Genomic DNA, 23,876 nt, shown 5'->3' with positions numbered 1-23,876 from the left:
AACAGGGAGGGGGAGGAAGAGCAGCAGGGAGCGAGGAAGAGGAGGGAAAGAGGAAGAGAGAGATTTGGGGAAAGTATTTTCCTAGGTAGTCTGGGTTGGCTTCAAACTCAGTCCCTCTGCCTCAGTCTTCCAGGAGTTGGTGGTAAGGGCATGCATCACCTCACCAGCCACCGCTTGCTGTGGAGACAGGGTTTCAGTATATAGCCCAGGCTGGCCTGCTACTCATGATCCTTCTGTGTAAGATTCCTGAGGGTTGGATCACAGGCTTAGAGTATAACTCTCTACAGACCACGCGGCACCGATGTGTTCTGTCATGTGTGTGCATGTGGGTTTTTGCATGGGTGAAGAGGTCAGAGGTCAATGTTGGTGTCTTTTACCATCACTCTGCACCCTTTGCTTGCTGTTTGTTTTTGAGGCCTCACTGTGTAGCCCTTCTGGCCTGAAGCTCACTACATAGACCAGGCTGGGCTCTGAACTCACAGGGATCTGCGGCCTCCGCCTGGGATCACAGGTGTGCACCACCATGCACATCCTTCCACTTTGTTTTTTGAGACAGGGTCTCTCACTGAACCTGGAGCTCATTGCTTGGGCTAGGAGCTTCGTGTCTGCCCCAGGACAGAGGCTGCAGATATGCACTGCAGCGCTGGGCTTTTCCGTGGTTGCTCAAGCTCGTGTGGCACATTATGGACTAAGTGTCTCTGTGATCATGGAACTCCACGTCTATAAATAGAACAGTGATGCCTGCAATCCCAGTCCTCGGGAAGCTGAGGCAGGAGGATGGCAATCTTAGCCAGTTTGGGCTACACAGAAAAACCTTTATCAAAACAAATTTTAAAAAAAGTTTCTCTGTTTTATTTGAATCAGGGTCTCATATAGCCCAGCCTACATCCTTCACTATGTAGCCAAGGATGACCTTGAGTTTTGAAGTCTCCTGCCTCCACTTCCCAAGTTTTGGGATTGTAGGCATGCACCACACACCATCTGGTGCTGAGAAGGACTCCACACATGCGAGGCAAACACTCACCAGTTCAAATCCATCCCAACTGGCTTATATCTAGACAGAAGTAAACTCCGAGTCCAGATCTGAAAGGATGGACCTAACTTTCCAGGTCACTGACACATCCACCCAACAATCAATTCATCAAACTAAGAAGAACAAAAGCCAAAAAGCACAGACAGCAGGTGACAGCCACACTGTTCCCTGTCTTTGGCTTGTATGACTGGAGATACAGAAGACATTTTCTTTCTTTCTTTGACCCCCATATGTTGTGGAATATTAGTCTAATGATACAAAGATGTGTTGCATTCTTTTATGTTGCATTTGTTTAACTCTGTGAAGCTGTGTTACTTTGCCTGTCTAACACACCTGATTGGTCTAATAAAGAGCTGAACAGCCAATAGCAAGGCAGGAGAAAAAATAGGTGGGGCTGGCAGGCAGAGAGAATAAATAGGAGGAGAAATCTAGGCTTGAAAAAAGAAGAATGAGGAACAAGAAAAGGAGAAGAGGAGGATGCCAGGGGCCAGCCATGGCGTATGAAGGAAAGAAAGATACATAAAATAAAGGTAAAAAGTCCAGAGACAAAAACACAGTTAAAGAGAAATGGGATAAGTTAAGTTAGAAAAGCTGGCTAGAAACAAGTCAAGCTAAGGCTCGGCATTCATAAGTAAGAATCAGTTTCCGTGCATTTATTTGGGAGCTAGGTGGTGGACTCCCACAGAGCTTAAAAAAAAAACAACCCCAACTACACCCATACCTGTGTGAAAACTGAGGCTGGGTTTCATCTTGGAGGCCACAGGGACAGCAGGGAAAAAGCTCTTCCCTGATGGCTTTGGTGGCTGGAGGTGTGCTGGGGACAGTTGGCTCTCGGATGGATGTTCCGTAGAGGGCTGATGTTTCTCCGTCGTCTGCAGTGTGGAAAAGGTACATGGAAGGAAGGGCAGAGTGTAAGGATGCGAGGGCATTTTCATTAAACACCCACTGTGTGCCCGAGTAGCAGAACCAGCCCCAAGTAAATGAGCAAACAGATAGATGAGTCTGCCTCCCCCCCTCTCCCTTACGGCGGGCTTTCAGGGCTGTGTGACACACGGGGCAGCGTATGGAGTACAGCCCCTCCCTCCCTTGCACGGGTAAAGGCCTGAGTGGAACAGGAAAGCAGACACTCCCAAGCAAGTGAACCCTCCTGTCTTCCAAGTGGGACACTGGGTTCTTCCTGCCTTCGTGACTAAGAGCAAAAGCTTGCTTCTCCTCCTCTCTCTCTCTCTCTCTCTCTCTCTCTCTCTCTCTCTCTCTCTCTGTCTCTCCTTTCTCTTATTTCTGCTACTTCCCTTCTTTTATATTGAACATATCAGCTGCTTGCTTGCTTTTTGTCTTTCTCAATTTTTTTGGTTTTAGAGTTTTGGACACAGGGTCCCAATATGTTGCCCAGGCTGGCCTCAAACTCACAACCCTCCAGCCACAGCCTTCTAAATGCTGGGATTAGAAGCCTGCATTACAATGCCCAGTCCTCATATCACTCTCAAGTCAGTAAATACCCTGTGGATGTAGGTTGGCCAGACCCTCGGTCACTAACCAATACCAAACACTGGAAGCACAGAAAGAGGCAGTAGTGGTAGACCCAAGGATTGACTCTGACATGCCACTTAGCAGACTTCTTCTAAAGCCAACCAATGACCCTTTCCTTAGATTAAAATACAAGTACTGGCTGAGGCCATAGGCCAGTGGTAGAGTGCCTGCCTAGAATCCCCCAGTGAGGGGCTGGGGTGTGGTTCAGTGGTAGAGCCTCTGCCTAGAATCTCCCAGTGAGGGGCTGGGGTGTGGCTCAGAAGTAGAGTTTTTGTCTAATTCGTGCAAGGTCCTGGGTTCTATCCCTAGTACCATGGAAGGAAGGATGAGAGGGAGGGAGGAAGGAAAGAAAGTATTTAATACTGAATTAGTGCCGCTGGTGGTGGCGGCGGTGGTGGCATATGCCTTTAATCCCAGCACTTGGGAGGCAGAGGCAGGAGGATCTCTGTGAGTTCGAGCCTGGGCTACAGAGTGAGTTCCAGGAAAGGCGCAAAGCTACACAGAGAAACCCTGTCTTGAAAACAAACAAACAAACAAACAAACAAACTAACTAACTAACTAACCTGAATTAGCACATAAAAATTCTCAGGTCACAGAGCTGCATTTCTGGGGTTATAACTGCACAAAACATAAGCAGACACTGTTTGGGGGTCATGCAGTGCGCTCAGGCACTGTGAAGGATATAGGTGTCGTGTGGGCATTCTCTTCTTCTACTTCAAGTGCAGGGATCCTGACCATGTGTGGTAGTGTGAGCGCCCCTCTACCCTCCCGGCCACACCCAGCAACCGGACAGACATCTACGTACTTGTTGCAGGCTCCAGGTGAACGAGGGTGACCTGTTCCTCCCTGTCTTCCTCTCCACAGAGCGGTCCCTGCTGGGGCTGGCATGGGGCCACCTCCAGTCTGCAGGGCTGGGGTCCCTGGAGTCCAGGCAGCTGCCCTCTTTGTCATACACTTTGCAGCGACGGCTGGCTGCTATGAGGGCGATGCTCTTGGTGCCCAGGGCCATCTCTTTGAGGGCCTGGACACTCAGAGGGGGGCTGCTCATCTCTCCTGCTGGCTGTGGGGTTCTCAGCTCCAAGCCAGCTGTGGGCTGCAGTCTGGAGACCAGGCTCTTGGCTCCTAGAGCATGGGGCTTCTGTGAAAGAAACCACAGGCCACCCTCAGTCACTGCAGTCACAGCATGGGACCCCAGAGGCAGTCCCTCCCCATGCAGTCTAACTGGGGAGGGGCCTCCCTCTAGCTAGCCCCCTGCATACCAACCTCAAGCATGGGGGGTGTCAGCAGGATGCGGAGGGCTGGAGGAGGGAGAAGAGAGTCCTGCTTTCCAAGCCTCCACAATGGAGTGTTCTTTGAAGACCTGTTCCCATCACTGTGGGTGAAACAGGAGACACTCTGGAGCCCCTGTGTCCTTTGTCACAGCCTGGGCAGCTAGGATCCAGCCTCAGCTGCTGCTCCAGCCCACAGCACTATGGTCCATGTGCTGGGCAAGATGCTGGCCTCAGCTATGTTGCTGTGGCTGGGACCATGCTGGTCACCTATTCTGGGTATCCAGGGGGAAGCACAGGTTTGTAGTGGGTCGTGTGCTGTCCTCTAAGGTAGTGATGCACAGCTATGATGTTCAGTCTTGGTTTGTCAAGTTAATGGGATATAGACTCACCATGCAAATGAATCTCTAGGCTGTTTGTGAAGGGTTATCTAGATTGGGTTAATTGAGGTAGGAAGACCCACCCTAAATCTGAGAGGTACCATCCCATGGGCTGGGGTCCTGGACTAAATAAAGAGAGAAAGTGAGCTGAACATCAGCATTCATCTCTCTGCTTCTTAACTGTGGAAGTCATGTCTTCTCCACATAATGGAGTGTACCCTCAAACTAGCTTGGCAAGAGCACCTGACTAGAATCCCCCAGGGAGGGACTAGGATCATGGATCAGTTTGTCTGGAGTTTCTAGTGAAACGCTAGGGCCCGGCTAGATTCAGTCCCTGGTTACTGCAAGGGGGACAGGCTGGGGCTGTTGATCACATGGTACAGTGCTTGCCTCGCATGCACAAAGCCCTGGGCTCCATCTGCATACATTGGATATGCCTATAACCCTAGCACTGGGGAGGTGGAGGCAGGAAGATTACAAGTTCAAGATTATCGTCCGCCACATAGTGAGCTTAAGGTCAGCCTTAAGGCTACATAAGACCCTATCTCAGAAAAAAAAATCAGTAAACAAAAACAAATTAAAAAAAGATATGGAAATCACCTCTGTGCTCTGTCCCCCTCCCTCTTTCCTGCCCCATCATGTAAGGACGTAGCAAGAAGGCAGCCATCTTCCAGCCAGGAAGAGGCCCTCACCAGGCTCCCTCACACCTCTGGCAGGCTAAGCTTGCCAGCTTCTGTAACTGTGAGACAGCTCATGTTGCTTAAGCTGCCCAGAATATGGCGTTTTGTTAAGGCAGCCTGAGCAACAAGACAGTCACACAGAAGGGTCAGACGTGAGCTTGTCCACTTACAGACGGAGCCGATGCGCATCTACCTTGCTGGTGTGGCTTTTCCTCTTGGAAAGTGCTGCAGGAAACGAGAACAGCGGAGGAGGGGAGGGAGGCTTTGGGGCAGGGTTAAGCGGCACTGAACACATTCAGGGCAGAGACACCCAGGAGTCGAAAAGGCCATTTCCAGCCTCAGACTCTTCACATACCTCAGCTCACCACTGTTCCATGTAGCCAGTACCTCCTGTAGTGAGCTTACCATTCTTTAAGTGTGTATACATGCATGTATGGGTGCATATGTCTGTGCAGATGCATGAGGGGGAGGTGTATATGCATGTGTGTTCTGCGGCGCGTGATGGACAGAGGACACTATCAACTGTCATTCTCTAGACACTGTTCATTTTGCTTTTGTGAAATGGAGCCTGGAACCCACCAAGCAGGTGAGGCTGGCTGGGCCAGTGAACCCCAAGGTGGCAGCCTGTCTCCATCTCCTCATCACAGAAATGGTACCACACACGTGCCATCCTGCCTGGTTATGTTATGTAGGTTCTGGGGACTGGACTCCGGCAAAGCAAGCCCTGTCCCCCTGAGCGACCTCCTCAGCACCTCGTTCACTTAAGACGAGCACAGGAGGAGGACACGAGAAGGCCTCTGGAGGAGGGGCCATGGGCTCTGAGGTGAGCTTCGCTGTGTCGGCAGAGCGCCTGAGAACCACAGCCTCGGCCCCACCCAGGACCTGGTACCTTCACTCTTGCCCAGGCTCTGTGCCCACCTGTCTCTCTCCAGGAGCATCTGGGGCAGCTCAAATGTGGCACCCCATGGGAGGTCCCGCCTGTCACCTGGAGGCTCTCCACTGGTCTCCTCAGGTGGTGGGGGTGATACGTTCATAATGGGACCATCCTGGAAGCAGAGGAGAAGAGTCAGGACATCAGGGGTACAGGAGAGTGTCACTAAGCCGAAGGTCTCTGGCGGGTCATGGGAAAGCTGGTGTACTCCCTCCATCAGGGTCAAAGGAAGCCATGAGCCGGGGCCCCAGCCAGGGCTCCTTAACCTGTGTCCATCATGGGAACAGGGGAAGCTCCATCCACACTCACAGGAGGTTCCTAGGACAGTCACTCGGCAGACCACAGTGTGGCAGTGTCCCAGGGACTAGGGAGGGGAGAGAAGCTAGTGTTTAGTAAGTGGAGAATTTCGATTTGGGAAGAAGAGAAGGTTCCAGAAGATGGAAATGGTTTCACAGTGGCTTCACAGGTGTGGGTTTGTTTAATGCCATGGAAGTCATGTGGCATGCACCTTTAATCCCAGCACTCAGAAGGCAGAGCCAGGGGCATCTCTGTGAATTCAAGGCAATTCTGGTCTACACAGTGAGTTCCGCGCAATGCCAGGGCTACATCCATAGTAAGACCTTGTCTCAAGCAAACAAAAATAAAATATAAATAGTCAGAATGGTGGTAGAACACTTGCCTAGAATATGCAAGGTCCTGAGTTCACCCCTCAGTACTGCCCCTGTCATAGTTACGGTTTCTAGTGCTGCGATGAAACACCATGAACAAAAAGCAAGCTGGGGAGGAAAGGGTTTATCTGGCTTACACTTCAGAATCGCTGTTCATCACTGAAGGAAGTCAGGACAGGAACTCAAACAGGGCAGGAACCTGGAGGCAGGAGCTGATGCAGAGACCGTGGAGGGGAGCTGCTTACTGACTCGCTTCCCATGGCTAGCTCAGAGACCATGGTGGGATGGCACCACCCACCATGGCCTGGGCCCTCCCCCACTGATGACTAAAAGAAAACATGCCTCACAGCTGGATCTCATCAAGGCATTTTCTCAGCTGAGGCTCCTTCCTCTCTGATGACTCTAGCTTGTGCCCACTGAGATGGCTCAGTGGATAAAGCTTTCGCCATACAAGCATGAGGACCTGAGGATGGTCAGCATAAAGGCCAGGTGACCAGGACGCCCCATCTATAACCCCAGTGCTCAGGAGGCAGAAACAGGAGATGTCCAGAGCACTCTGGCTGCATACATGACTTCTATTGTCAAGTTTTAGGTTCAAGCCAGAGGCTGTCCCAATAAATAAGGTATAGAACACTCAAGAAAGACACACAATATCAACCTGTGGCCTTCAGATGCGAATGCACACACCTGTGCCTGTGTACCTGTACATACATGTGGTGCCCACTCACATGGGGACACACAAACACACATGCATGCATATCACACACATGTACACATGAAAAAAGAGGAGGAAAAGAAAAAAAGTGCCAGGCAGGGTAGCTCACACTTGTAATCCCAGCTCTCGGGGGTGGGGGGGTGGGGGGGGTGGGTCGAGACAGGTGGGATGCCTGGGGTTCACTGAGAGACCATCTCAAAAAAAAATATAGCAGTCAGCACCTGAGGAATCATGTCCATGAGGTTGTCCTCTGACATTCACACCCCTTATGGACTTGCACACATATGCTCATGTGCAGAAATAAATACACACACACACACATGCATGTACATACACACTTATTATACACGCCAAAAAAGGAAGAACTTATAGTGATATTGTGTCCCCCAATATATTGTGCAGCTTAATAAACTTATCTGGGGTCAGAGAACAGAACAGCCGCTAGATAAACATAAAGGCCAGAAAATGATGGCACACACGCCTTTAATCCTAGCATTCTGGAGGCAGAGATCCATCCAGATCTTTGTGAGTTCAAAGCCACACTGGAAACAGCCAGGCATGGTTGACACACGCCTTTAATCCCAGGAAGTGATGGCAGGAAGCAGAAAGGTAGATACGGCATGAGGACCAGGAACTAGAGCCCTTTTGAGCTTTGAGGCTTTTAGCAGCAGGTCAACTGAGATCCATTTGGGTGAGGACTCAGAAGCTTTCAGTCTGAGGAAACAAGATCAGCTGAGGAACTGGCGAGGCGAGGCTGACGGTGGCCTGTTCTGTTTCTCTGATCTTTCAGTGTTCACCCCAGTACCTGGCTCCAGGTTTGTTTTTATGAATAAGACCGTTTGAGATTCGTGTTAGAGAACCCTGCAGGTGCGGCAGGTGGCTTAGCAAGGCTTGTCCATGAGCCTTGAGCAACCCAGGAGGTACGGCCCTGACCCCTCCAGACACACGTGTGGTGACTCTGTCCATGAGCCTTGAGCAACCCAGGAGGTACGGCCCTGACCCCTCCAGACACACGCGTGGTGACTCTGTCCATGAGCCTTGAGCAACCCAGGAGGTACGGCCCCGACCCCTCCAGACACACGCGTGCTGACACTGGAGAGCAGGGCTCACTGTAGGACGTATGCCAAATGGTCTCCTGCCACTGGTCCACTTAGCCACGCTACTGAGAACACCAGAGGCTGCTCCTGCACCCTGAGCATCTGCTCGAAGAAGTTGACGCTAGAGATGCCCAGATGTGGGTGAGGGGATGCCCTGTGCTGTGAGAAGACACTGCCTGCTGAGAACCAGAGCCCAGTGTGCTGAACAAGAGTTTCACAGAAGCCAAATGCTTGTGTGGTCTCTATGAGCCAAAGAACAGTAGGGCTGGGGGCAGGGCTCAGGGACAGAGTCACCACAAGGCTCGGAGTGGCATCTGCAGCATCCTGAGTGTCTCTCTCTCTTTCTCACACACTCACACTTGTAGAGAAAGAGCAGCAAGTACCGCCTGCCTCAACCCGGAAGTCCAGGCTAATAAGACACACTCTGTGCCTCAGGCTGTGCCTTCTCTGCCCATGTGTGATCCTTACAACCAGCTCATCAGGCTGATCATCAGGAGATGCCAGTCCAGCCCCAAGTAAGGGACATTCTGCAGAGCAGCCCAGTAGCACCCTCAAGTGTCAGAGAAGCTAAGGACTCTTCCAGATTGAGAAGATGAAGGAGACACAATGGCTCAAGGAAACACAGATCCCGTGCTGGACTGCAGACTGGACAAAGACACGGGCACTAAACTCAGATGTGTGGCTTGGGAGGTGGGGCCAGCGCAGCTGGAAGCTGGAGAGATGGTTCGTGGGTTAAAAGCACTTGCTGCTCTTAGAGAGGACCAAGTCTTGTTCCCAGGATCCATGTCTGGCAGTTCACAATACCCCATAACTCCAATGTCAGGGACACACACACACACACACACACACACACACACACACACACACACACTAATCTAAACAACAAAACCCACGGGGGATTAGATCCATGACAAAGTGTCTGTCTAAATCCCCCAATGAAGGGCTGGAGGCATGGTTCAGCAATAGAACACCTGCCTAGAATCCCCCAGTGAGGGGCTGGGGTGTGGCTCAGTGGTAGAGCACCTGCCTAGAATCCCCTAGTGAGGGGCTGGGGTGTGGCTCAGTGGTAGAACACCTGCCTAGAATCCCCAGTGAGGGGCTGGGGTGTGGCTCAGTGGTAGAACACCTGCCTAGAATCCCCAGTGAGGGGCTGGGGTGTGACTCAGTGGTAGAGCACCTGTCTAGAATCCCCCAGTGAGGGGCTGGGGTGTGGCTCAGTGGTAGAGCACCTGCCTAGAGTCCCTTAGTGAGGGGCTGGGGTGTGGCTCAGTGGTAGAGCACTTGCCTAGAATCCCCCAGTGAGGTTGGGGTGTGGCTCAGTGGTAGAGCACCTGCCTGGAATCCCCCAGTGAGGGACTAGGAGCTTGGCTCTGTGGTAGAGTGCTTGTCTAGTATTCACAGGCCTTGGGTTCCATCTCCAGCATCCCAAAGCAACAAGAACCACAAATGACCCCTGGTGTTTGGAACCAGTGGAGAGGGATGGAAAAGCAGCAGAGCATCAGATGTTTCGGGCAGGTATGCTGAGTGGTGTGGTCCTACAATGGTCATATTTGTTTCATCTGTTGGTGCAAACCCACAGAATTAGGAATCCAGAGTGAAACGAAATGTAAACTATGTCCTGATGGGACAAGGACGGGCTGATACAGACCCTCTCTGGAGAGAGATTTTATAACAGGCGGTTTGCCCACTGGGGTAGGGGTCGAGGGGAACTCTAATAGGACATGAGCCCAGAACTGCTAAACATTAGAGCCAGGTGTGGTGGTCACACCTGCAGTCCTAACACCCGGGAGGCTGAGGCCCGAGGACTGAAAGTTTCAGGCTGGCCTATGTTATGTAACTAGATTCTGTCTCAATCGATTCTCCCCAAAATACTCTAACAAGTCAGGTGATGGCGCTCTCACTTTTAATCCCAGCACTTGGGAGGCAGAGGCAGGCGGATCTCAGTGAGTTCAAGGCCAGCCTGGTCTACAGAGTGAGTTCCAGAACAGCCAGGACTACACAGAGAAACCCTGGCTCAAAAAACCAAAAGAAAGAGAGAATTTGAAACGGCTCCTCCTAACAGGAGCCTGCAAGAACCCAGAGGAGGGGCAGAACATTCAAATATCTCTCTGGGTTCTCCAGAGGATGCACCCGAGAGTCCCTCCCACCAGCCTGACCCACTTCAGATTCTTCAGGTATGGCCAAGGACGAGAGGCATGATCAGAGAAAGAGCACCGGTGGCCTGACCCCAGGGAACAGCCCCCAGAGCCACCAGGTCCTCTAGTAGACCCTGCTCTACTGCTCACTGGACAGGCTGTGCTAGTTAGACCTGCTGACCTCCCCTGTGTACATGTGTGCACCATGAATTTGTATGTGTGTACACATGTTCATATGTGCGTGCACATGCTGGAGAACAGTGCATCATGTAGAGGGCAGAGGTAGACTTTGGGTGTTTTCCTTGTTTGTTTTTTTTTCTTCTTGTGACAGGGTCTCTCACTGAACCTGGGGCTCATCAATTCAGCAGGAATGGCTGCACACTGAGCCCCAGGGAGCCACTGGGGCGACAGGCATTTTTTAGTGCGTGCAGGGCCTTAGGTCCCTATCTCTGCACAGTAAGCACTGACTGAGCCATCTCCCTAGCTCATCGTCTGGTGCTGGTCCCTGTCCCCACGCAGCCTGTGGCTCGGCACAGGCTCCACCTGGAACTGACCCTGGGCCCCTGGCTCATGTCTCCTTAGTTACCTTCCCCGTTCCTTTGGTGCACAGCACAGGCTGGCCTAGCACAAAGCATCATGGGATGTTGCTGATGGCGGCCTTAGCCAGAGGTGGGGGAAGTGAGACTCACTTGGATGGAGCTGGACATCACTGAGAGCTGCAGCAGCAGGCGGTCCAATGTGCCCTCGCCCAGTTCCCGGAGGAACAGTCGGTACTGCTGCTCCAGAGGTTCCGGGGCTGAAATGCCGTTGTCTGAGGAAGCCAAGAGAGCAGCCATCAGAACAGGTACAGCACACCACCTCAGGCCAGGTGAAAACCACTCCCATGTGCCAAGAAGGGCAACACCCTTCCTGGAGTGTTTGAAGTGGAGGAACTTCCTGGACGGAGTTTTCTTCTCCAGTACACTGTCTTTTATAGTCCCACCCATTTTAACTTAATATTTTTGAGACTGGATCTCATGTTGCCTAGGCTGGCCTTGCACTCACTATGTAGCTGAGGATAACCTTGAACCTCTGACCATCCTGCCTGTACCTGCTGAGTGCTGGGATTACAGGTGTGAGCCACCATGCTTGGTTTATACAGTGCTGGGAATTGGACCCAGAGCCCCACGAATGCTAGGCAAGCATTCCACCAACTAGGTGGCAGCCCTTGCTCGGTTTGGAGTTTTATGATGAGTTTTGTGTATGTGGTAATGGAGATGGAGTTCGGGGTCTTTGGTGGGCAGGGGGTGGCTGAGTCTCACTGTGCAGCCCTGGCTGGCTCAGAACTCACTATATAGACCAGGGTGGACTTGAACTTACAGAGATCTACGGGACTCTGCCTCCCGAGTGCTGGGATTAAAAGTGTGCACCATTGCACTTGGTAAGTCCTGTGTGTCAAACATGCTAAGCAAACACTCTACCATTGAGCTACTCCCCAGCTGAAGTTTAAAATTATTTTTCTGGCTAGGCAGTAGTGGTGCACACCTTTAACCCCAGCATTTGGGAGGCAAAGGCAGGCGGATCTGAGTTCGAGGCCAGCCTGGTCTAAAGAGTGAGTTCAAGGACAGCCAGGGCTACACAGAGAAACCCTGTCTTGAAAACAAACAAATAAACACATCCTTTTCTGTTGTGCTGACATGTTCCTTTCAATCAAAAACTAACAGTATTGGGCTGGACATGTAGCTCAGTGATAGTGTGCTTGCCTGGCATCTCCAGAATTGCCAAAACAGGAAAGGGGAGGAAAGAGAGAGAGAAAAGACTGATAACGGTCCCAAAGTATAAATAAAAGTTTAACTGAAAGTTAAAGGCCAACTCCTGGTACATATTCCCCAAAGAACTAAAAGAAGTATAACGTGGAAAACTGAACATGGGCCGGGCAGTGATGGCGCACGCCTTTAATCCCAGCACTCGAGAGGCAGAGCCAGGCGGATCTCTGTAAGTTTAAGGCCAGCCTGGTCTACAGAGTGAGTTCCAGGAAAGGCACAAAGCTATGCAGAGAAACCCTGTCTCAAAAAACAAACAACAACAACAACAACAAACTGAACATGGCTGGGCGGTAGTGGCACCTGGGAGAGAGAGGCAGGTGGATCACTGAGTTTGAGGCCAGCCTGGTCTACAGAGTGAGTTCTAGGGAAGCCAGGGCTACACAGAGAAACCCTGTCTCTATAAATTAAAAAAAGAAATAGAGAAAGAGAGAAAGAAAAGAAAGCTGAACACGAATGTTCTCCGAAGTGTTGTTCATAATAGCCATAAATGGGACACCACCCACAGATGAGCTTCTAGACATGGGCTCCATGTGGTGGACATGACTCAGCTACGAAAAGAACGACATTATGGTGTCTGCTACAACATGAATGAGTCCAAGGAATGTTATGCTAAGTGAAAGAAATCAGACACCAAAGACCATACAGCATATGACTGAATTCACAGGAAATATCCCAAACAGGAAAACCACGGAGCCAGGAAAATGATCGGAGTCCCCACTCTTGAGAGAGACCTGCGGCAGGAGGATTATGTATTAGTGGGCAGCCTGAGTTACACAATGAGATCCAGTCTTGGAGAGAAAGAAAGAGCTGGAAAGATGGTTGTGGGGCAATGTGCTTGCTGCTCAAGCACAAGCACCTGAGTTGGGTCCATAGTATCCACATAAAGGAGTACGACATGGTGGTGTGTGACTTTAACTCCAGCAATGGGCAGGCAGACAGGAAGACCCCTGGGGCTTGTTGGCCAGCTAAGCTCGCCTACTCAGTGAGCTCCAGGTTCAGTATGAGACTGTGACTCAAAAACCAAGGTGGTACCTGGATGTTGGCCTCTGATCTCCACACATGCACCCATATGTACATGTGCACACACACAAACACACACACACATATACATACCATGTAAAAGAAATCAAATAGTTTTAAAAAATGAAGACAAGGCTGGGCATGGTGGTGCACACCTTTAATCCTGGCACTCAGGAGAAAATCAGGCAGTTCTCTGTGACTTTCAAGCCAGTCTGGTCTACACAGCAAGCCCCAGGCCAGCCAGGGCTACACGTGAGACTCTATCTCAAAATAAATAAACAAAAAAGCTGGGGCTGGACACTAGGGTAGCTAAGGTAGGAGAATTATGAGTTTGAAGTCAGCCCAAATTAAGCAATGTAACCCTGGGGAAGAAGAAACAAGAGATGAAGGAAAAAGGGGGCAGTGGGGAGCGTGGAAGGGATGGAGCGGGTACAGGGAGCCAGCCACAGTAAGCAGGATGGTGGCAGGGTAGTGTCTGTGCTACACTCTTGGGCACTGTCCTGTGTTTTCAGACAAAGCATTTGTTTATCTGTGGTGCTGGGAATCAAACTGAGGGCTTTCGGCTGTTTAGGTAAGCATCTACCAATGAGCTATGTTCCCGAGCCCTTCCATCTTGTGTGTGTGTGTGTGTGTGTGTGTGTGTGTGTGTGTGTGTGTGTGTGTGTGTGTGTGCATGCCTGCAGGTATGTAGAGGTCAGAGGACAACCTCAGGTGTCATTCTTTGGGCACCGTCCACCTTTTGTTAAGGACAAGGTCTCCCATTAGCCTGGAACTTTGCCAAGTAGGCTAAGCCAGCCGGCCAGCCAGCTCCAGGGACGCACCTGTCCCCATTTCCCATCTGGCCATCAGTGGATTACAAGCATGTGCCACCACACTTGTATCGTAAACACCTTACTGACTGAGCCGTCTCCCCGGCCCTCGTCCTGTGGGTTCTCTTTCTAGAACGTGCTATCAGTTGATCTCACACACCGAGCTGGCCTCACCCTTCATCAGCTGCCGCTGGCCCTGGATGACCTGCTCGCACAGCATCCGGTGCTGGTGATAGCGCTGGATCACGAAGTCCTTCTGGCCCAGCAGGTTCTTGCGGCACAGGTTGTCCGCCTGCAGCTCTGTGTTCTCCACCTCCAGCTCGTGGGCCCTGCACAGCAGCTGCAGCACCTCCCGCTGCTCCTCCCTGGTCACCTGCCTGGGCAGCAGCTTCTCCATCTGTGAGGCCTTCTGCTTGGCATGGGCCAGGCGCTGCTCTAGTCCAGCCTGTGGGAGACAGACAGCTCAGGGCCAGCACTGACGCCAGTTAGAGACACGTGGCCATCAGCCCTACCCATGAGCCACCGTGAGAGCTAATACTGATGAGGTCCGTTTGACGGGACCTAGAACTACCTAGAAGACACATGTGAACGATGATGTGAACCAGGCAGCCTCTGGCCATGCCAACGAGGGATTATGTTGATTAGGGTACTCAGGTGGAAAACCCACCTTAGACATAGGACACACCATTCCCTGGACTGGGGTCCTGGACTGAACAAGAAGGAGCAAGCGAGCTGAGCACCAGTATCCGTCTCTCCGCTTTCTGACTGTGGATGCCACATAAGCAGCTGCCTCACGCTCCTACCGCCATGCCTTCCCGCCATGATGGGCTGTGCCCTTGAAGTGTGACCTAAGTGTGTAGGAATTCTGTAGTCTCAGAGCCATATAATGCAGGAGATTTGGGGATGGCGAGACGGCTCAGCGGTTAAGAGCACATACTGCTCTTGCAGAGGATGTAAATTCTGTACCCATTACCCATACCGGGTGACTTACAACTACCTGAAACACTAACTCTAGGGTACCCGATGCCCTCTTCTGGTCTCCTTAGACACCTGCCCTCATGTGCATATACCGTCACACACATATAAAAAATAAATATTTTCTAAAGAAAACTATGGGAGCTTGCTAGGCAGGGTGCTGGCAACTGCAGAAAATGTGGCCATTCTAGCAGCACACTGCCCGCTGAGGAACCTTACTAAACTCATTCCATTCCTCAAGCAAAACTTGGGTAACTCTTTCTCCTCTTCCTCCTCCTCTCCCTTCCCCTTCTTTTTTGCCAAAGTCACATAACATAGCCCAGGCTGGCCTCAAACTCACTATGTAGCTGAGGATGACCTTGAACTCCTGATTCTCCCACCTCCAGAGTGCCAGGATTACAGGTGTGCACCTAGGAGTCCGGTTTCTGCAGTGCTGGGGTGGAACCTGGGGCTCTGTGCAGACGAGGCAAGAGCTCTACCAACTAACTGAGCCACATTCCCAGCCCTTGAGCGAGTCACGGGGGTGGGGGGGGGCAACTGTTCACTTCATATCTCCCCAGATGCCAGCTTATCTACCCGCCCCATCTGCTCCTTCCTGCAGAAACCACAGTGGGGCTCTTGGACACCTTCCCTGGCCACTTCTCTTATCTCCTGAACCTCCCCAGCCCTTCTGCATGGGGCCATGTGTGCTGTGGAATGGCAGACCCCTCCTCCTGGCAAACTGCCTTTTCAGGACCAGGAAGCAACGCCACCCACCTCACGCTGGGACATGCCGCCAGGGTTTCCCATATCACAAAGCTGATTCTCTTCATCAGCATGCAAGGGGACACAGGGAGAGCTCAGGCCCAGCTTGTCTACTGCAGGCCTGCTGAACTGCTCACCCTGTAGAAAATGAGCTGGAAGCCCTTGAGACCCACCGATAGCCTGTAGCCCAGTTCTGCACACCCACCAGGCAAGGCTCCAGCTTTCTGTCCATAGCTGTGGATATACACTTGTTTCCGTGTGTGTCTGTACACACGAGTGTGTGTGTGTGTGTGTGTGCGCGTGTGTGTGTGCATGCGTGCGTGCGTGTGTGTGTGTGTGTGTGTGTGTGTGTGTGTGTATGTACACTTGATGGAGATGCTGACCACTCCTATAAACCACCTGACCAGCAACGTGTATCCCTTCATGCTCCGGTGACTCAGCAAAGAAACTACCACACCACTCAGCTGACTCCACATGGCCCCCAGAGAGTCACGTGGGGCTCAGGCTGCCTTGCATGCCCAGAGTCTTGGTCCCCAAGGGACGGGTAGATAACAGCTGTGGAAGATGTGTTCTGCCACCTTCCTTCTGATCTGGGATTGATTTCACTGCCTTCCTCCCAACCCCTTCCCAAGCAGGCTCCCCTCTGTCATCCTCACTCCATCCAGAGGCCTCTGAAGCCCTCCTGAGTTGCCCCAAGTCCTTAGCTAAAAAACCAGCCCCACTTCTGCACACTCACACCTGTCCCGGTGACTGTTGCTGTGCTGATAAGTCACACCAGTGTCTCTTCCCCTCAGACCTTAGCTCAGGGCACAGGACTCCTAGTTTTCCTTAAAGCCCCGGGGGCCCGGCCTCAAGCTAGACACTTAAAACCTTGCTTTTTGCTTATTTGTTCTTTTATTGATTGACAGGCTCACCACTGCAGGGTCCGGACTGACACTCACACTGCAGACTCCTGACTGACACTCACACTGCAGACCCCTGACTGACACTCACACTGCAGACCCCTGACTGACACACTGTAGACTCCTGACTGACACTCACACTACAGGATCCTGACTGACACTCACACTGCAGACTCCTGACTGACACTCACTCTGCAGACTCCTGACTGACACTCACACTGCAGACCCCTGACTGACACTCACACTGCAGACCCCTGACTGACACTCACACTGCAGACTCTGACTGACACTCACACTGCAGACTCCTGACTGACATTCACACTGCAGACTCCTGACTGACACTCACACTGCAGACTCTGACTGACACTCACACTGCAGACCCCTGACTGACACTCACACTGCAGGATCCTGACTGACACCACTGCAGACTCCTGACTGACACTCACACTGCAGGATCCTGACTGACACTCACACTGCAGGGTCCGGACTGACACTCACACTGCAGACTCCTGACTGACACTCACACTGCAGACCCATGACTGACACTCACACTGCAGACCCCTGACTGACACACTGTAGACTCCTGACTGACACTCACACTACAGGATCCTGACTGACACTCACACTGCAGACTCCTGACTGACACTCACACTGCAGACTCCTGACTGACACTCACACTGCAGACTCTGACTGACACTCACACTGCAGACTCCTGACTGACACTCACACTGCAGACTCCTGACTGACACTCACACTGCAGGATCCTGACTGACACCACTGCAGACTCCTGACTGACACTCACACTGCAGGATCCTGACTGACACTCACACTGCAGGGTCCGGACTGACACTCACACTGCAGGGTCCTGACTGACTGACACACTGCAGACTCCTGACTGACACTCACACTGCAGACCCCTGACTGACACACTGCAGACTCCTGACTGACACTCACACTGCAGACTCTGACTGACACTCACACTGCAGACCCCTGACTGACACTCACACTGCAGGATCCTGACTGACACCACTGCAGACTCCTGACTGACACTCACACTGCAGGGTCCTGACTGACACTCACACTGCAGGGTCCTGACTGACACTCACACTGCAGACTCCTGACTGACACTCACACTGCAGACTCCTGACTGACACTCACACTGCAGACTCCTGACTGACACTCACACTGCAGGATCCTGACTGACACTCACACTGCAGGGTCCTGACTGACACTCACACTGCAGACTCCTGACTGACACTCACACTGCAGACTCCTGACTGACACTCACACTGCAGACTCCTGACTGACACACTGTAGACTCCTGACTGACACTCACACTGCAGACTCCTGACTGACACACTGCAGGGTCCTGACTGACACTCACACTGCAGATCCTATCACTTGTTGATATCTGAATTTGTCCCGGAGGCTCACGGCCTCCATCTTTCTCATTTTTAAAAGCTGTGGAGAATCTAATCATTCATTTGAAGTGTGGGGGCAGAGCCTACACTACAGTGGGCAGGTGTAGTGACATGAAGGTCACATAACTTTTAAGAGAATTAGACGATTCCTGCTTTTAACAGTCTGACCTTTTAAGAGAATTAGACACTTTGCCTGCTTTCTGAGGACACACCTGTCAGCATTTAGATAACAAGCCACCCAGCTCTGGCATCACTGGCCTTTTCCTAAAGCTTTCCTCAAGCAAGACATTTTTTTTAAGATTTATTTATTTATTATGTATACATTGTTCTATCTGCATGTATCCCCACAGGCCAGAAGAAGGCACCAGATCTCATTACAGATGGTTGTGAGCCACCATGTGGTTGCTGGGAATTGAACTCAGGACCTTTGGAAGAGCAAGCAGTGCTCTTAACCTCTGAGCCATCTCTCCAGCCCCAAGCAAGACATATGTAATTTTCCTAAACCTAGTGTGCTCACTAGCCAGCTATTACATAACCAACTCATTTTTTTAAAAGCCCCCCCCCTTTTTTTTTTGAGACAGGTTTCTCTGTGTATTGCTGGCTGTCCTGGAACTTGCTTTGTAGACGAGGCTGACCTCCAACTTGGAGATCTGCCTGCTTCTGCCCTCCAAGAGCTGGGATTAAAGGCGTGCACCACCACTGCCTAGCTTTTCTTTCAAAGACAATGTCTCATGCATCAAGGCTGACCAAGGCTGACCTTGAACTTCTGATCCTCCTGCCTCTACTCCCTGAGTGCTAGATTACACACTTGTTGCTGGGGATGGAACCCTGGGCCTTGTGCTTGCTAAGCAAACCTCTACTAACCGAGCTACGTCCCAACCCTCGACAGTGTCTCTGAGTCTGAGACTCGGGTGACTGGGACCACATGGCTAGCTGTGTTTCATGGGATGGGCAGGTATTCTCAAGGGTTGCCAGGCTCAGACAATCAGCACCATGCCCATGACTGAACATCCCTCTCCCTCACCTTGAGGGCTGCCGTTTTCCGCTGTTCAGCCAAGAGCAGGTTCACCTCCTCTCTGGCCAGAGCCACCTCCGGGGGCTCGGAAGCCTCAGCCTCCTCTCCGTCAGCATCCGCGGGCTCCTCTTCCTTCTCACCATTGTCCGTGTTTGCTTGGTGGTGGGTCTTCTCTCGCTCCCAGCTGCAGCCAGGACACAGTATCAGGGGCCAGTCGCGCCTGAGCTGAGGGTTCCACACCTCACACCCAGAGCTCTCCAGGCCTGCTAGTCTCCTCACAGGCATGGGAAAACAATGGAGAGCAATGGGGTCTCCCCCATGATCTTATCCACATGTGTATCCACCCCTGACCCACAGAGCCAGCCATGGCTCCCTCTTGTGGAAACACGCCTCTCTGATCCTTGCTGTCCTCAGGGGACAGCTGTGTGACCAGGGACACTAGGACACTGGCTGGGCTCTGCCAACAAGGGTAACACATCGAGCCTAAACAGGACCCGTGGAAACAGAGCAGAAAAGGAAGGAAAAATGAGGAAGCCTCGGCAAGCAGATGCCTGGCCAGGGGCAAGACACCGTGACTGAATTGGTTTTTGGTTTTTGTAACTGAACAGAGAGGAGGAAGGTGAGGACGATGATGGCGGTGACCACGACAAAGGGAGGTGACTTACAGTTGTCACTCCAGCACCTGGGAGATGGAAGCAGGAAGGTCACAAGTTCCAGGCCAGCCTGAGTTCTATAGCAAGACCCTATTCCAAACAACGAGGGTGACGGGAAGGAGAAAGACAGAGGGAGGGAGGGGAGGGGAGGGGAGGGGAAGATGGGGGGAGTTGTGGGGTGAAGCAAGAGCAGAGAGTGAAAAGAAGCAATGGGTCTGAGTGTGACGGTGCTGTCTGCAATCACCCGGAGGGGGTGGCCATGTGTCCGGGTCTCTGCAGGGCAGTTGGAGGGACACTCACTGTCCCAGTGTAACGATTACTGGAGTCCCTTTCGCCTCAAGACGACTGGTGTGGATAGTGGGCATCCCAGCTAGTCTCTGCACAGGGTCACTCTGCCTTCAGATCAGGGGCACATGGGTAAGTGGACCATGGGAGAGAGACTTAATATTTACTGACCCTCCGGGTCGGCTCTGGACCCCAGCCATAAGAGGTCCAAGAGATCCAGAAATGTCTCCCGCTTGGCCCAGCTTACCAATAGGGTCATAATAGGAGAGGAACAGAGACAGGGCCTGCTTTCTTGGGGACCTGTGGATGGTAGCAACCAGCGGCCCCTCTGTTTCTTGGCTCCCCTTCCCTTAGGAGATGTGCTATGCCCAGCAGCAGGGCACTCACTCTGCAATGGTCAGTAGGTGGCGAGACATGTCTATGTGCAGCTCAATGTTGGTATTCTCCAGCTCCACCAAGCTGCGCCGCATCTCCATCTGCTCCTTGAAAGCCCCGATAAGCTGTGCCCGGATCTTGTTCATCTGTAGACGACTGTCCTCCTCTGCATCATGGGGGATGGTGACTGCTGGAGGGAAGAGAGCTGGCTGGGCTGAACTCCATGCTCACTCACTAAGATGAGCCATGGCCCATGGACATGTGTGGATGTATGGAGGATGGGTGGGTGTGTGGGTGAGAGGATGTGTAGATGTGTGGGTGGATGAATGGGTAGGTAATTGATGGTGCATAAATTGATAAATGGATGGCTTTTGGTGTGGACAAATGGATGTGTAGATGGATGGATGGATGAGTAGGTAGGTGAGTAGCTGAGTAGATATGTATATGAATGTATGTATACATGGATGGATGGATGGATGGATGATATGTGGGCGAATGGATGCATGGAAGTGTAGATGGATGGATAGATAAGAGGGCAGAGGGATGAATGAATGAGGGATGGGTGGGTAGATGAATGTGTATTTGGGTGGACAGATGGATGGATGGATGGGGAGATAGGTGGGTGGATAAAGGGATGTGTGAGTGGATAGATGAATAGATGGAGGGATATATACGAGGGTGGATGTATATATGGAGAGATGGGTGGGTGGATGGATAGATGGGGAGATGGGTGAGTGGATGAACTTGTATTTGGGTGGACAGATGGATGGGGAGAAGGGTGGGTGATGGGGAGATGGGGAGATGGGTAGGTGGATGGATAGATGGGGAGATGGGTGGGTGGATGGATAGATGGGGATGTGGGTGGGTGAATGGATAGATGGGGAGATGGGTGGGTGGATGAATGGATAGAGAAAAGGCATGTGGATGGGTGGCACATAGATGGATAGGTGGAAGCATGACAGATGGGTATACATCATGGTCTCACTTCTCTTTAAAAACCTTAATTTTTGTCTAATTGATATATTACCCACTTGATACCCATTTCACATTCCCCAGCACTTTACTTTTTAGCTGGCCCAGAAGTGAAAGCTATTTCAGTGTACACCTGTTTCCTAAAGTATTTGAGACTTTTCAATATGTTTACTGCTGCTAAGAACTCTATATGGCTGGCAAGATGGCTCAGTGGGTAAGGGTAGTTGCAGCCAAGCCTAACAACGTAAGTTCAATCCCCAGGACCCACATGGTAGAAGAAGTGAGCCAATTCCTGCAAGTGTCCTGTGTCCTCTGACCTACACACACACACACACACACACACACACACACACACACACACACACACACAAATAAAAATAAATCTTCTGTGAATTGTCTATTAAATGTCTTGCCCCTCTTAATCATTGGGCTGCTTGCTTTTTTTTTTTTTTATTGATTTTAGAAGTCCTCTGGAAATTACAGCAAAACTTATCTTTATAAACCTCTTGTGTGTGGTATGTGTGCATATGTCTAATGGACTTGACTTTGGTACCTATGTCCTTTGGGGGTGGAGGGTTATATGTGTATATGCTGTGTGCATGTTGACATGGGTCTGTGTGTGCATGCATGCAGTCACATGTGCCCATGCCAGACTAGAGGTCAATGTTGGGTGTCTTTTGGAGTCTCTCCCTACCTTATGCTTTGATACAGTGTCTCTCACTTATCCTGTAGCTCCTCAACTGGCCAGACTAGATGGCCATCGAGCTCCAGGAATCCTCCAGACCCTTCCCTTACCCAGTGCTGGGGTTAGAGACACCCAGTGCTGCTTGGCTTTTTGTTTTGTTCTGTTTTTCGAGATAGGGTTTCTTTGGGTAGCAGCCCTGGCTGTCCTGGAACTCACCTCGTAGGCTAGGCTGTATTCTAACTCACAGAGATCCACCTGCTTCTGTGTCCCGAGTGCTGGGATTAAAGGTGTGCACCACCACCCAGCCTGCTGCACCTGGCTTTTCTGTGGGTGCTGAGGATCCTAACAGGTCCTCATGCCTGCATGGCAGGGAGTGACTGGGTCACCTCCCAGCTCCACACGGGCGTCCTTAGAATCTGTTTCTGCAAGTTTTGCAGGTTTATCTTTCTTTTCTTTCCTCCTTCTTTTTTTTTTAAGAGAGAGAGGGGAGAGAGAGAGAGAGAGAGAGAGAGAGAGAGACTTGTCTCCCTGGCTGGTCTCAAGTTCTCTATAACCTGAATTCAGTCCCCAAAGCCAGGTGTGATAGCACCCATTTATAACCCTAGTGCTGAAGCATGGGAGAGGTAAAGATAAGTGGGTCCCTAGGGCAACTGGCCAGCCAGCATAGCCTAATTTCTAAGTCCCAAGTCTAGAGAGAGACCCTGTCTCAAAAATTAGTATCGGGGCCCGAGAGATGTCTTCACATTTAAGAGCACTGGCTATTCTTCAGAGGACCCAGGTTTGACTCCCAGCACCCATGTGGTGGCTGGCAACTATCTGTAACTACACCCTCTCTGGCCTCCTTGGGCACTGCATACATGTGGGGCACAGACATACGTGCAGATAGAACACCCATACACATAACATAAATAAAAAGTTTAAAGTCAATTTAAAAATAAAAGCCAGATGCAGAGGGCAGGGCACACTCCTTTAATTCTATCACTCAGGAGGCAGAGGCAGGAGGATTTCTGTGAGTTCAAAGCTAGCCTGGTCTACACAGTGAGTTCCAGAACAGCCAAGGCTACATAGAGGACCTTGTCTCAAAAACAAAAAGCAAAATTAAAAGAAGGCAGTCCCTATGAGGCACTCTGAGGTTCTGCTGGGCCCGCCTGCTGTTCTGAGTCTTGACTCAGCGAGGTCTGACTGCTCTTCTTTCTCTCCTTCTGTCTTTTCTTTCCGAGACTGCACAGCCTGAGATGCCTTTTCTGGTGCTCTGGCTTCCTTATTATTTTTTGAAAGGTCCCCTCCCTCATACTAGGCAGCTGAATGTCAGCCACATGGGCTAACCACCCTGCCTAAATCTCAAGCCCCTACCTAGGAATCTATAATAGTTTTCTCCCTAAACTAAAAAAGGTAGAGAGTGAGGAAGATACTTAACACTGACCTTTGACCTCCACATGCAGAAGCATACAGGTGTGCACACACACACACACACACACATACACACACACACACACACACCAAAATAGAAAGAAAATGAAATTAAAAACAAACAAACAAACACAAGCCAGATACAGTGGTGCATGCCTTTAATCCCAGCACTTGGGATATGGAAGCAGGCAGATCACTGTGAGTTCAAGGCCAGCCTGGTCTACAGAGTAAGTTCTAGGACAGCCAGAGCTACACAATGAGACCCTGTCTCAAAAACAAAACAAAACAAAACAAAAACCCATAAAATAGTCTAGTCCTCATATCTTGTAGGCTAGAAACTAGAACCAGCCTGAGGCTCCCAGGGAAGC

At 51.2% G+C, this 23,876-nt stretch overlaps 1 protein-coding gene across 1 annotated transcript in view; it reads right to left on the bottom strand.

The window, feature by feature from the left end:
* Positions 1-23,876, bottom strand: part of LOC102910078 (kinesin-like protein KIF19) — a 51,976-nt gene that overhangs the window by 4,753 nt on the left and 23,347 nt on the right. Inside the window, exons 11-18 of the mRNA XM_042268271.2 lie at positions 20,454-20,628; positions 19,138-19,312; positions 14,246-14,516; positions 11,127-11,248; positions 5,810-5,937; positions 3,827-3,935; positions 3,369-3,701; positions 1,755-1,905 (exon numbers count right to left, since the gene is read on the bottom strand). Coding sequence (XP_042124205.1) covers positions 1,755-1,905; positions 3,369-3,701; positions 3,827-3,935; positions 5,810-5,937; positions 11,127-11,248; positions 14,246-14,516; positions 19,138-19,312; positions 20,454-20,628 — 1,464 coding nt within the window. The remainder of the gene's footprint in view (positions 1-1,754; positions 1,906-3,368; positions 3,702-3,826; positions 3,936-5,809; positions 5,938-11,126; positions 11,249-14,245; positions 14,517-19,137; positions 19,313-20,453; positions 20,629-23,876) is intronic.

Source organism: Peromyscus maniculatus, chromosome 23 (assembly GCF_049852395.1).
Source record: "Peromyscus maniculatus bairdii isolate BWxNUB_F1_BW_parent chromosome 23, HU_Pman_BW_mat_3.1, whole genome shotgun sequence".
In the NCBI taxonomy this organism is placed as follows: domain Eukaryota; kingdom Metazoa; phylum Chordata; class Mammalia; order Rodentia; family Cricetidae; genus Peromyscus; species Peromyscus maniculatus.
This window is presented reverse-complemented; position numbering and strand designations above follow the sequence as displayed.